At 40.4% G+C, this 12,639-nt stretch overlaps 3 protein-coding genes across 6 annotated transcripts in view; all 3 read right to left on the reverse strand.

The window, feature by feature from the left end:
- Positions 1–812, reverse strand: part of gli3 (GLI family zinc finger 3) — a 92,887-nt gene extending 92,075 nt beyond the window's left edge. Inside the window, exon 1 of the mRNA XM_058059549.2 lies at positions 69–812. The gene's annotated coding sequence lies outside the window, so the exon portion shown is untranslated. The remainder of the gene's footprint in view (positions 1–68) is intronic.
- Positions 813–899: 87 nt separating this feature from the next.
- On the reverse strand, positions 900–4,557 carry LOC131108538 (C-C chemokine receptor type 9-like). 4 transcript variants are annotated; one of them, XR_013627804.1, is made up of 4 exons: positions 4,243–4,557; positions 1,662–2,731; positions 1,324–1,389; positions 901–1,235 (listed from the first exon to the last, which is right to left on the reverse strand). XR_013627804.1 is itself a non-coding variant. In XM_078792365.1 (3 exons), exons 1-2 carry the CDS (start codon positions 4,456–4,458, stop codon positions 1,670–1,672), a joined length of 1,278 nt encoding a protein of 425 aa, XP_078648491.1. In that variant the 5' UTR covers positions 4,459–4,557; the 3' UTR covers positions 900–1,392; positions 1,662–1,669. The 4 variants fall into 4 exon arrangements, 2 of the variants coding, with proteins under 2 accessions (XP_078648491.1, XP_057915541.2); XR_013627803.1 differs by having other exon boundaries at positions 1,324–1,392; XM_078792365.1 differs by having other exon boundaries at positions 900–1,392.
- A 138-nt stretch (positions 4,558–4,695) lies between these two features.
- lztfl1 (leucine zipper transcription factor-like 1) lies at positions 4,696–12,360 on the reverse strand. Its single transcript, XM_058059562.2, has 10 exons — positions 11,902–12,360; positions 11,059–11,183; positions 10,785–10,979; positions 9,996–10,053; positions 8,719–8,790; positions 8,568–8,633; positions 8,428–8,505; positions 8,174–8,350; positions 7,989–8,092; positions 4,696–7,899 (listed from the first exon to the last, which is right to left on the reverse strand). The coding sequence occupies exons 1-10, from the start codon at positions 11,902–11,904 to the stop codon at positions 7,881–7,883; spliced, it is 897 nt and encodes a 298-aa protein (XP_057915545.2). The 5' UTR covers positions 11,905–12,360; the 3' UTR covers positions 4,696–7,880.
- Between the last annotated feature and the right edge of the window lie 279 nt (positions 12,361–12,639).

A 12,639-nucleotide genomic window follows, 5' to 3' on the forward strand; every position in this document is an offset into this window, starting at 1 on the left:
GTTTTGTTGGGTTGCCAGCTGTGTCCCCAGCTCTCAACCCTGACACCTGACCCACTTGGGTGTCCCACCTGAAGACTCAGCTCCTGCAGGTACGGCTCTCAGGGTCACTGGAGGCCCCTGACCACAATAAGGTGGCAATCCTTCAGAGGAGAGGGGGGGGGCTGAAATATTAAAAGTAAAATAAAAATATTTTAACATTTATTTTGGGTCAAGGGTATCTGTATCAAACTGTTCAATACATGACTGGCAGGAACGGGGCCGTTTAAAATCACATCAAGATAACTGCTAATTTAGCAGAGGTACAACCACAGTCGGCGTGACATGTTTGACGGCCGCATTTTTAAAACGATCCAATCACGGAAATTTATATTACAGCCGAACATGTTGCCAAAAGCCAGGGAGTAAAGATAACCAATCGTTTGTGAGGTTTTCCTTTTCTGTGTTGCTTTTATGTTCCTTTTTTGATATAAGGCCAAGCGGCAATGTAGTTTTGAATTGGGTTTGTAACCCCCATTGAAAAGCAAAAACCCATTGATGCCTCATTGTTTACTGAATTATTTTGATACTTAAAGTGCATGTGTTTATGATCCTGGTCAAATAATACTCATTTTGGTAATGCAGTACAAAATGTAGCATGAATTGTTTAATGACGTCACTAACAAAGGGAATGGTGCTTTTTTTTGGGTGTGTACTGTACTTTTAAGGTGAGAAAGGTTGTTTATTTTTGTGAATTTTGTGTATGGTTGCCACCCTAATGTATATGTATGTAATGACTAAGTGTGTTATTATGATTATAATGCTTTATTTTTGTTACTGTATTTCAAAATGGTACATGTTGACTACAGGAAGTGAACAAATGTACTAGCAACTCGGATTAAATAAGATTATTGCTACTCCAATGTATCATATATGCTATATTAATGACTATTTTTGTGGTTGTAGTTTGCAATAAGTGCATCATTAAGTGTGTAGGTCAACCATTGTAGTCATGAGACAAAAATATAAACAAAGTTTTGCAAGAGGATGTGACCCTTTTTTTTCTTTTTAACCGTTTCTCCTTTTTTTTGAAGAGCGCCGTAACAGCGACAGGCACTTCCTGGTTCACCAGGGATGACTAAAATACCATTTGTGTCTGAAATGCTCGTGAGCGTCAAAAGACACTTACATGCGTGACTGTGGGGGTGTCTCCAGGGATCTCCACGCCGTCCAGCACCGTGTGCGTTGTTGCCGACTTCCTGTCGTGAGAAGCAGAGGTTAGTGTGAGTTCTCTCAGTCTCTCACCTGTATCCCACAGGTAGGCTGCAGCAGTCGTCTGTGGCTTACCGCACATGAAGGTTCTTGATGTAGACGTTTGCTCATGGCGTATGCTTTTCTGCACATGACCTGGGCCTGCTGGCAAAAAAAAAAAAACAAAAAAAAACAAAACACCAGGCCCGTGAGCCATGTGACATGTGACACATTCTCACCTGTAAGACTTATTATGCACCTGACGGGATGAAAAATAATATTAGTAAAGATGTGTTTTTTAATGCTGGTTGTGTGTGAAAATATACAAGTCTTCTAATGCGGTTACACATGTAGGAAAAAATACAGAAGAGTATTTACACTCATTTACATTATATACACGGCTAGAACTGAATTTATGCAGGATTGATACCAACCTCTTGCCTTATAAGGAAAGAGCGGGTGTGGTATCAGTGTCAGTCGCGACCGACGGCCGTTTAGGACCGGCTTGGCCTTTCCCGAGTCCCCCTTTGCTCAGTCCGCTACCGCACATCTTCATCATTTTCAGTAGGTCCTGCCTGAAGCGCACCCCGATGAAGACGTACAGGAAGGGGTTCAAGCAAGCGTGGGTGTACGCTAGGCTCTTGGCGATCTGACCGGCCACGTCGAAGCGCTTGACGACGTCGCACTCGGTGATGGTGGTGTTGGCGGCCTGCGAGGCCTCCATCATTAGTAGGCCGTTGTGCGGCAGCTGAGAGACGACAAATACGAAGACCACGATGAAGATGACGCGCAGGGCTTTGTGTTTTTCAAAGTTGCGGGCCTGCAAGAGCGTGCGGATGATGACGGAGTAGCAGAAGATCATGACAAGGAGCGGGAGCAAGAAGCCCATGCAGATCTGCAGGGACAGCACTAAGATCTTTGTTCGGTTGTTTAGGTTGTTCCAGTAGACCAGGACACAGAACGATGACCCGCTTAGGTCCGTCTTCACTTGGGCGAAAATAAACTCAGGCAGAGCAAAGATAGTGGAGAGCAACCACACAACCAAGCAGGCCAGTTTGCTGTAGAAGAGACGCTTTTTCTTCCAGTTTTGAGCCTTGGTGACCTGCACGATGGCGATGTAGCGGTCCACGCTGATGCACGTGAGCAGGAACATGCTGCTGAAGAAGTTGATCCTGTAGACGGCGGACACCAGCTTGCAGAGTCCGACGCCAAAGTCCCATCCTTTGGTGGCGTCCCTGGCCCAGAAGGGCAGCGTACACAGGAAGAGGAGGTCGGCCACGGCCAGGTTGAGCAGATAGACGTCGGTCATGGTTTTGAGGCGGTTGCGCACCGTGGTGTAGATCCAGACCACCATGAGGTTGCCCAGGGAACCCAGCACGAAGATGATCCAGAAGAGGGGCGGTTCGTACCGCCCTCGAAACTGTCGGACCCAGCTCCTGTCACACATTCCGGTGGTCTCGGTGGGACCTGTGTCGTAGTAGTCGCTGTAATCGTCCGCGGGGTCCTGCAACACAAATACAAACAATTTGGAGGATGCCCGGTGAGATACATACGTCGTGGTCTACATTGTACCTGTTTGTCTATTTCTCACTTTTTTCTTACTTCCTGTCGTGCAGACTCCTTGTGGAGATACGGTTAACGCAACATCAAAAGCATCATCACACACACACACAAAGTTACCCAGCGCGACTGTGTCTTTTTGTGCAGGTGTTGTGTGTCTGGAGAAACCGCACGGCTACATTCACGACTTCCTGCTGCTATCCAAAGCATGTGCAGGCGGCTGCCAAAAGATCCACAGGGTGCGTGGGGGTGCGTGGGGGTGGTCTCTGCTTCCCCGTACGTTGAGATGGGGGTCGAAGATAAAAGAGTGTCACGGAAAGACGACAGCTGCGGTTTTCAACTGTGACTATCCACTGTTTGTTGTTTACAGTCTGATGATGCCAAACACTGTAGCTTGAAGTACAATTAGGAGGTGTCACCTGTAATTAGCCTTATGGGGACCATAATTGGATCTTATGCTGTGTATAGCTATTTATAGAACTCTTTTTGGGTGGGGCGTACGGGTGGTTTTTACATTGCAGATCCCACTCACCACATCTAAACGGGAGCATCTGAAGGATGCATCTGAAGGTGCTTGCATGACATCATCAGTACACTCCTCACATTTTTGTTTTTTTTTTTTTTTACATTTGAAGTCACTTTTATTTGCATATTTTTTGGGGCATTTATTTGAGTCATTTTTTAAATTATTTTTATGCTTTTATTTAAGTCATTCTGATTTACTTTTATTTTTTGCACTTTTATTTATTTGTATTATTTATTGTATCCTTTTTTCTTTGATTCAACATTTTTATTTGTATTTATTTCAATAATTGTTTACAGTCATTTTTATTTGTATTTATTTTTTAAATATTTTTAAGTCATTATTTGTATTTATTTCAAATTATTCAAGTCATTTTTATTATTTCCTTTAACACTTTTATTTCAGCCATTGTTTATAATTTATATAGGTATTTATTTTAATTTACTTATTTTTTATACACTTTTAAATTGTATTTTTTATTATTTATCATTTTTACTTTTCCTTTTTAACCATGACTATTGAAATCATTTTTTTTGTTTCTATTTTCTAAACTTAAGTCATTCATAATTGTATTTATTTGAATATTTTTTGAACTTTTTTCCAGTCATTTATACTTTTTTGTTTACAAATCTTTAGAAACATTAACCAACATTGGTATATGTCCAAAGTGCATTTTGGAAGAATTTATTAAGGCATGCATGGGTATGCTGGAGCCTATCCCAGCTGACTTCGGGCAAAAGGCAGCGTACACTCTGGACTGGTGGCCAGCCAATCACAGGGCACATATAGACAAACAACCATTCACACTCACATTCATACCTATGGACAGTTCATAGCTTCCCAGTATGTAAACAATGGCAATGAAGTTAAATGACATTTTTGCTATGACAATAAATAGCCTAAGACTTCTTAAAAGTACAGTAAGTACTCACGGTGACAAAGTCATGGGTCACTCCGGTCATATATGTGGAATGAATGAGATCCTCCATGTTGCCTAGAATGAGAAAGAAAATACATAAATAAACATGCTTCCCGCTGTAGTTGTACTGCTGTGGTAGTAAAACACTCACCCTGTTGGGGAATGTACAAGATCTGGTGTGATGCACGGCTCTTCTTCTTCTTCCTGAGTGCGAGTGAAGTGGCCGCATCCTCTTCTCCGCTCTTTTATGGTTCCTCAGCCGCCGTTAAGATCACGTGCTTGTATCATTCTATCTCTGTGTCTGCAACATCAATACGCCCCCCCCCCCCCACGCTGCATCCTGCCCACCTTCTTCTACAAAGAACATGAGCCGTGCACACTGCCGACGCCTCACATCACTATCAACCAAAACAATTTCCTCATCATGCTTCTCTCTACACATGATACAGTTTCATTTTTTTCTAAAAAAAAAAAAAACCTTTGTGAGCACAGGTGGAGCACTCATCATCATACATGACTGACGCCTGAAACCCAAAACCCTCAGGTGTGATTAAAGAGTAGAGACAGCAGTTTAAAGCGTGACATGGATGGCGTAATTCAATGCCGCCTTCACTGTCACTGGTTGAATGATGGATGATAGAAGGCTGAGATACACCTGCGCCGGCGCTCTCTGTGTCATCAAACTATATATCACGGATCAAGCTCTCGGTTCGATGTAGAGGTCGGGTTCGACCCCTGTGACCATGTGTTTCATGTGTAACACACACTGATGGACCCCATTAGTCGGACTAATACGTCATAACAACACACTTTTGATAATAATGACAGTGCATGTCTATATCATAATCAGTCTGGTTTGACACGGTCAATAAAGGACAGGACTAGTTTTTTTTTTTACTTTTTTACATTTCAAGTCACGTTTATTTGCATATTATTTTGTGCATTTATTTGAGTCATTTGAACTTTTTATGTTATTATTTTTATGCTTTTATTTAAGTCATTCTGATTTATTTTTATTATTTTACTTTTATTTAAGGCATTTGTATTATTTATATTATCCTTTTTTCTTTGATTCAACATTTGTATTAATTTATTTATCATTGTTTACACTGTCATTTTTATTTGTTTTATTTTTAATATTTTTAAGTCATTATTTGTATTTATTTCAAATTATTACAGTCATTTTTATTATTTCCTTAAATACTTTTATTTAAGCCATTGTTTATAATTTATTTAGGTATTTATTTTAATTTAGTTTACATTTCTTAAGTCGTTTGTATAATTTTTTTGTAATTTTTAAATTGTATTTTTAATTATATTTATTTTTCCTTTTTAACCACGACTATTTAAGTCATTTTTTTCATTTCAATTTTCAAGTCAATCATAATTGTATTTATTTGAATATTTTTTTAAACTTTTTTTCCAGTCATTTTTATTTTTTTTTTTGTTTGTTTACAAATGTTTTTTAAAACGGCCTGTCATCTTTTGAGACATTGGTAACAAACATTGGTATAAGTCCCTTCTGGAAGAATTTAGTAAAGCATTTTGTCAAGGAATTGAGGAATAACATTATAACTATATGCATACAAATAAGTCAAATGAAATATCAAAAGTACTGCAAAGTACATATGTTCTGTCATTTGTGACTATTCTGTAGCCCGACCCACCAGTTGAGAACCACTGCCGGTTTTGATGCCATTTAAGGGCTTAAAGATTAATAGGTCTGATATAGGACGATGCTATTCATGTGACGTGGCAGTGAGGAAAAAAAAAGACTAAAAAGTGGGGCATGCCAGGCTTGTAAAGGGAAATAAATCAAATGACAGTCACATTGTCAACCGCAGTGGCACAACACATGGTGCATCAACAGAGCTGATGCAACCCTCTTTCAACACGTGGTGCCAATACTGCTAACAGTACGTACGACACGTGTTGATGATTGACATCGGAGGGCCTCCTGCTTGTTTCCCACCGTTTCACAAGTTGGCGCCCACCCCGCCACTCCACCCCGCCCCTCCGAGGAGATAGTATTGTCTCACTTTGCACCACAATGAGGCCCACGGGGAAGCAGCTGTGTGACTGTCACCATCTACGTGAGGAGGGGTTCCTTTCTTTCGTGCTGTCCGCTCACATCTGCTTGTTTTTCCAGCAACGTATCACGATGACTAAACTCAAGTGCGTGTGGGCAAAACCACGCGGTTAAGAGCTTGATTGACAGGTGACCACACACACAACCCCCCCTCCCCAGGGGACACAAGCAGTGAGGTATTCAGTGTTTACTATCATGGTTGGTGTGGTTTAACATTGTAAAGCCACTTGTAGATCAGTCTAGTTGACCATAGGGGTGTTATTTCATGTCTACAGTGCTCTAATAATATGAAAATCTGTATTTAGAAAATTGTAAAGAGATTTTCGATGCTCTAATTATGAAAATATTCCATTTATGAAAAGATATTTGGTGCTAATCACCCCAAAAATGCAAATTGGATTAATAAATACATAATTAGCATGCACAAAAATGGCCAAATTAACTAAAATACAAATATGTAATTCATAAAATGAACTAAAAAAACATATAATGTATGTAGTATTGTTACATTAGACACCCCCAAGAACTCTCTGTCTACTATATTGGGTAATATGAGTCTAAAGGTGACCATAGGGGTGTTATGTCATGTCTACAGGGCTCTAATAATGTGAAAATCTGTATTTAGAAGGTTGTAAAGAGGTTTTCTATGATATAGTTGTATATATTCCATTTATGACGATATTTTTCAGCATAAATACATAATTAGCATACACAAAAATGGCCAAAAGAACTAAAATACAAATATGTGATTCATAAAACAAACTAAAAAACATATATGGTATGTAGTATTGTTACATTACACACCCCCAAGAAGTCCTCCAAGAACTCTGTGTCTACTATATTGGGTAATATGAGTCTAAAGGTGACTATAGGGGTGTTATTTCACGTCTTGAGGTCTCTAATAATGTGAAAATCTGTATTTAGAAGGTTGTAAAGCGGTTTTCTATGCTCTAGTTATGAACATATTGCATTTATAATAATATGGAATCCTAATTTGTGGAAATTCACTTACCATAGATGAGTGTGGAATCAATTACACACGACAAAGAGAAATTATTGTCCCCAGGAATCAAATACAAGCAGTCACAAAAGCAGAAAAAATAGAGCAAAGAGGCAAAATGTGATTATTAGCGGACACCACCACCACAAATAGATTGCAGTCCTGTGGGAAATTATGGTCTGGCAAATGATACCAAATGATTTCACGATATCCCGTTGCAGTATGGCGCCCCCTGTTGAGTCAAGCAGTTGACCTACTGGAGTTTGCGCTTTTATTTGGAAAGAACATTGACATTCATACCTACGGATAGGATAGTTAATGGCTTCCCAGTATATAAGAAGCACTGCACTAGCCAAAACAGACCTTTTCCCACTGTAAACAATGGGAATGATATTAACATGGATAACATGGATAAACGACTGCTCACCAAAGTGCTGCTTTTATTGTGCTTCCGTCAGCATCAGTGGGGGTGGAAAGTTTGTCGTTCCACCCCCAGTGGTACATTCTGGTTCTGTCTCTCTACCTGAACATCCGTTGGGAGTAGCAGCCCCGCAACAAGAAGTCATTCGTTGGGTTCATATCTGATGGAGATAAAAGTGCAATTAGTCAAAAGATGATGATGTGTTTTTCCTGAATCGGGTACCAAATGTGTTAAATGGTGACGACTCACCTCTGTAATCGTTTTCTGATTTCCTTAATTTGCTCATTCTTCTTTGTTAGGATCTCCTTCATGTTGCGATACGCCGCCGTTTGCTGGAACTTCTTGTCCAGCTCCTGGACGTCGACAAGATAATAAAAAGAACCATTAAAGACACCATGCTGTGGTATATAATGGGACGTATGGAGGCAGTGGACCTTCTCCGCCAAGGCCAGCTGCTCCTGCACTCGCAGGAGCTCGTGTTTGGCGGAGACCAGGTTCTCCTGCAGATCTTTCTGAGACGCGGCGCTGACAGTCAGCGAGCGCTCGTAGTCCTCCTTGAGGGCCGCGACGGTGTTTTCCAAACAGCTGATCTCCTTGGATTGAGCCGTCAGCTTGGAGGTAGAGGAAATGGGACAATGATGGCTTGGAAAGGAGGCTCCAAAAAAAAAGTTCGGATGTTGAACCGTACCTGCTGGTTGCCTTGAACTTTCTGGAGGTCTTTAAGCGCTCTCTCCGCCTTTGTCTTATCATCCAGCACACTCATTGCCTGGTGAAATAAGAGGAGAGGTGAAGACCAGCAAGGTGATACATGAAAGCGTGTTTTCATACCTGGGACTCTAAAGTGCGAAGCTTGGCTTTCAGTTTATCGTTTTCCTCCTGAAGTCTTGCGATCTCCTGACATGCATGAACATAAATGAGATTTGTATGAAAGGGGAAGACGGCGCTCAAGTGATGTTCTCCATTCGCCGCGACGCCACACCTTGTTTAGAAGCTCAGACACGCCGCCTTCATTCAACGGCGCCAACTTGGTTTTGATGCTCTCCTGGTTCAACTGGACAAAATAAAAATCGACACACTCAGCTACTCGTAAAATGGCGTACAGTGGAACCTCAGTTAACGTTGAAAGGTTTATGCCACAATTTTGTTAAAAAGGCATCTGGGCCGTGTTACGTGAAGGAGGTCGGGTAACAAAAATTGTTATTTTTAGGGATGTCCCGTATTGTCCAACTCTCAATTTGACAGTTATTTCTTGACCTTAAAGGGGAAGTGCACTTTTTTTTAAATTTTGCCCATCATTCATAATTTTTATCCTTTTGTGAAACATGAACACATATTTCTCTGCCCCCTTTCTTTGCATTATAACAGGCAAAAACTGTATGAGCTAATATGAGCTAGCTAACAACGGCCGTCATGGGAAAAGTAACATTCATTCATTTTCTACCACTCGTCCTCACAAGGTTTGTGGGGGTGCTGGAGCCTATCCCAGCTGTCTTCAGAGAGAGGCAGGGTATACACCCTGGACTGGTAGCCAGCCAATCACAGAGCACATATAGACAAACAACCATTCACACTCACATTCATACCTATGGACAATTTGGAGTCGCTAATTAACCTAGCATTTTTTTTTTGGAATGTGGGAGGGAGCCTATCCCAGCCGTCTTCGGGTGAGAGGCGGGGTATACACCCAGGACTGGTAGCCAGCCAATCACAGAGCACATATAGACAAACAACCATTCACACTCACATTCATACCTATGGACAATTTGGAGTCGCTAATTAACCTAGCATGGTTTTTTTTGGAATGTGGGAGGAAACCGGAGTACCCGGAGAAAACCCACGCATGCACGGGGAGAACATGCAAACTCCACACAGAAATATCCGAGGGTGGAATTGAACTTGGGTCTCCTCGCTGTGTGGCCTGTGCGCAAACCACCTGCACACTGTGCAGCCGGAAAACTAACATGAAAAACTTTATTTATCTGGTGTACTAACGCGACGCCTAGCTCTCAATTTCGCTATAAGATGTTTGTTTGCCATCAGCATTTTCTACTTGAAGACTGGTGCTGGAAGACACAGCCATCCCAAGGAGAGCGGACATTTTAAGTGTTGTTGCTGTATCTATGCTACTAGCATAAGTATATGTATCAATGTGCCCATGGAAAGAAGTTGCAGGGGTGCTAAATCATCAGCAAAATGAGTTCAAAACTCCAGTGATTATTTTATCCAAATACCCATAAAATACACTTTATGTCTCACCGAATCTGTGGCTTTAAAGTCAGTCTTCTCAAATTCCGCCACCTGCTCTAACAGCTCCCTGTGCATGAAGAGAACATCATCAGTGAAATGCATTCATCCAATATATCCGCTACTATTGGAGCTCGCTCGTCTATAAATGAGTAACAATAACCATTTCAACCACATATTTTTTGCAGAGCCGCCGCCGATGATGATTTCTTTCACACCCTTGTTGATACCAAAACCTGCGGTCAACAAACCGCAGATGTGGTTTCACAAGCAGCAAAACGCACGTAGACTGGTGCGCATGGGGCGTGTGCGTCATTTTAGATGCTTATCAGTCACGTAGGTAGTTCATATACATATCACATGCATATGAAGAAGGTTTACTGTAAAGGTTAGAGATGTGAAAAGAAAAAAAAAGATTTTTTTTTATTTAAAAAAAAATAATAATTAAAAAAAAAATTTAAAAACATTTTTTTTATTTTTTAAAAATTGAAAAAAAAATGAAAAAAATAATAAAAATTAAAAAAAAGTTCACCAAAACAACATAGTACATAGGGAGTGGCATCAGGGGAATGTCATTTTGGGTGGAAACCACATTTTAGCAAGGAAGTGGCCTCTAATGCATAATGTGCTCAAGTTGACACACATGTGACCTCAGCCTGCTGCAGCTTTTTTTTTTTTTTTTTTTAAATAAGCAAACCACAGCACGTCTCTCGCATTATACGACGTGCACAAGATAACACACAATAAAGTTCTAATCCCAGGCACTCGTTGCAAAAAAAAAAAAAACAATACAGTACTCACCTGTTCTCCAGCTCCGAAATGTCCGTCTGCAGTCGCAGGTAAAACTTTTCCGCCTGGTAGAAGAGCTGCCTGAGTAGCAGGACGTTGGTGTGCGCGGTGTTGATGAGCTCCATCTCCACCTCGCCGCGCACCACCGCGTGCAGCCCGTCTAGCATGTCCCTCACCTCGTCCACCGTGAAGGTTTCCTCCACCAGCCTGTGGACCCCCGTAAAAACACATTACTTTTTCTGCACCCATATCAAGCGACTGGATCCCCCCCCCCTCGAGCACCCACCTGCTGTCTTTGAGTTCCTCGAAGCAGGAGTCCACAGTCTTGACCCTCAACAGCCGCTTTGAGCGTGCAAATCGCATGTAGTTGATCACCTCGTTCTGATGATGCTCGTGACACCCGAATTCAGCCTATAATATCATCAAATATTCACATCCGAGAGGCTGAAATTTGAGCATAATTACATTTTTTTTAAATCAAAAGATGATTAATCAAATACCAAAGGAGTCTCTGATTAACTGGATATTTGATTAATCATCAAATAAGCAGTGTAATTGGTCATCTAATCATAATTAGATGGTTTGCTAACTAGATTGGATTTATTTTGCTAAAAATATTATATGTCGTAAAAAAAAAAATATTGTATTATTTTGTCTTATATAGTTATACTAAATAATGCCATATTTTCCACATTATGGAACCTGGACCTGTATTTACTTGGTATCGGATTTATACCAGCATTTGTAGTATCGTTTACCTGTACTTTTTTTTATTTTTACAACTTTATTAACAAATAAAAATGACAAAAATGACATTACAATACAGTGAATTCAAGTCCAGAACATAATTACATAGAAACATCCCTCTTGCATATATAAGCAAAGCAGAATAAAAAAATACGTATATAATTCACAAAACAAAACAAATAAGAATAGTTTACCTGTACTTACGCTAACAGTGCTAGCATAGCACACGAAAACAGGGAAAGGGCAACTAGCCGGCTAGCAATGTGAAGCCCAGTAAGCAACAGGCCTTCGATAACAACTCAAACACAGTCAAAATACATTTATATTGACATTTCTATGAAATACTCCGAACTATAAAAGAGCAAATATAACAAATACTCACCATGGCGGCTGAGGCGGTAACGTTAGCGTCACTAATTAAGCTAGGTCGTGACTCGAGCTGACAGGAAAAGACCAATTGGTGTTCGGACTGTAATAAAAAAAAAATACAATATAACACTCCAGTTAGCTGTAGTGTTTGTTGGTCGTCGCGTTAATGTCGTTTGAGCAAGTAATTAAAGTCAAAATAAAGAAAGGTTATACGAGAACGGTTAGAAGATAATCTGTTGGCGTCGCTAGCCTAGCAAGTGTAGCTCGTGTTTGCCAGAGAATGTCTTGGTAACGAGCAGGAGCGTCATTGCCTTGGTTACGGTAGTTGCGTTCAGGGAGGCACGTAAAACACAAAACAGACCATCAAAATCGTCAAATTTTCGTGACTGCGATAAATAAAATGTAAATAATTTCAACAACAGTTATATTAATTCCTTATTTTAGTTGGGTTGGTTTTTTTTTTACTTCAGTACGACGGATTTCCTGAACATGTTCTAAACGCGACATCGTGTAGTGTGATTCTCTAGCAACCGTCATTGAAGAGACGAAACATTCGCCCGCTATTACCCGGAAGTAGCTGTATAAGAACCGGAAGTGTTAAGTCAAGCATGCTAACGCTGATTTTACTGCATCATAATTTATTATAAATTATATATTTTGAGAGATAAACACAATTTAATATATTTCGTTCATTATTATATGTAAATGCGTACATTTTTACCAAAACTACCAGAATTTCTAAAAATAACAT

This window comes from Doryrhamphus excisus, linkage group LG7, assembly GCF_037039965.1.
Source record: "Doryrhamphus excisus strain RoL-2023G ecotype Guam linkage group LG7, RoL_Dexc_Guam_v1.1, whole genome shotgun sequence".
NCBI lineage: Eukaryota > Metazoa > Chordata > Actinopteri > Syngnathiformes > Syngnathidae > Doryrhamphus > Doryrhamphus excisus.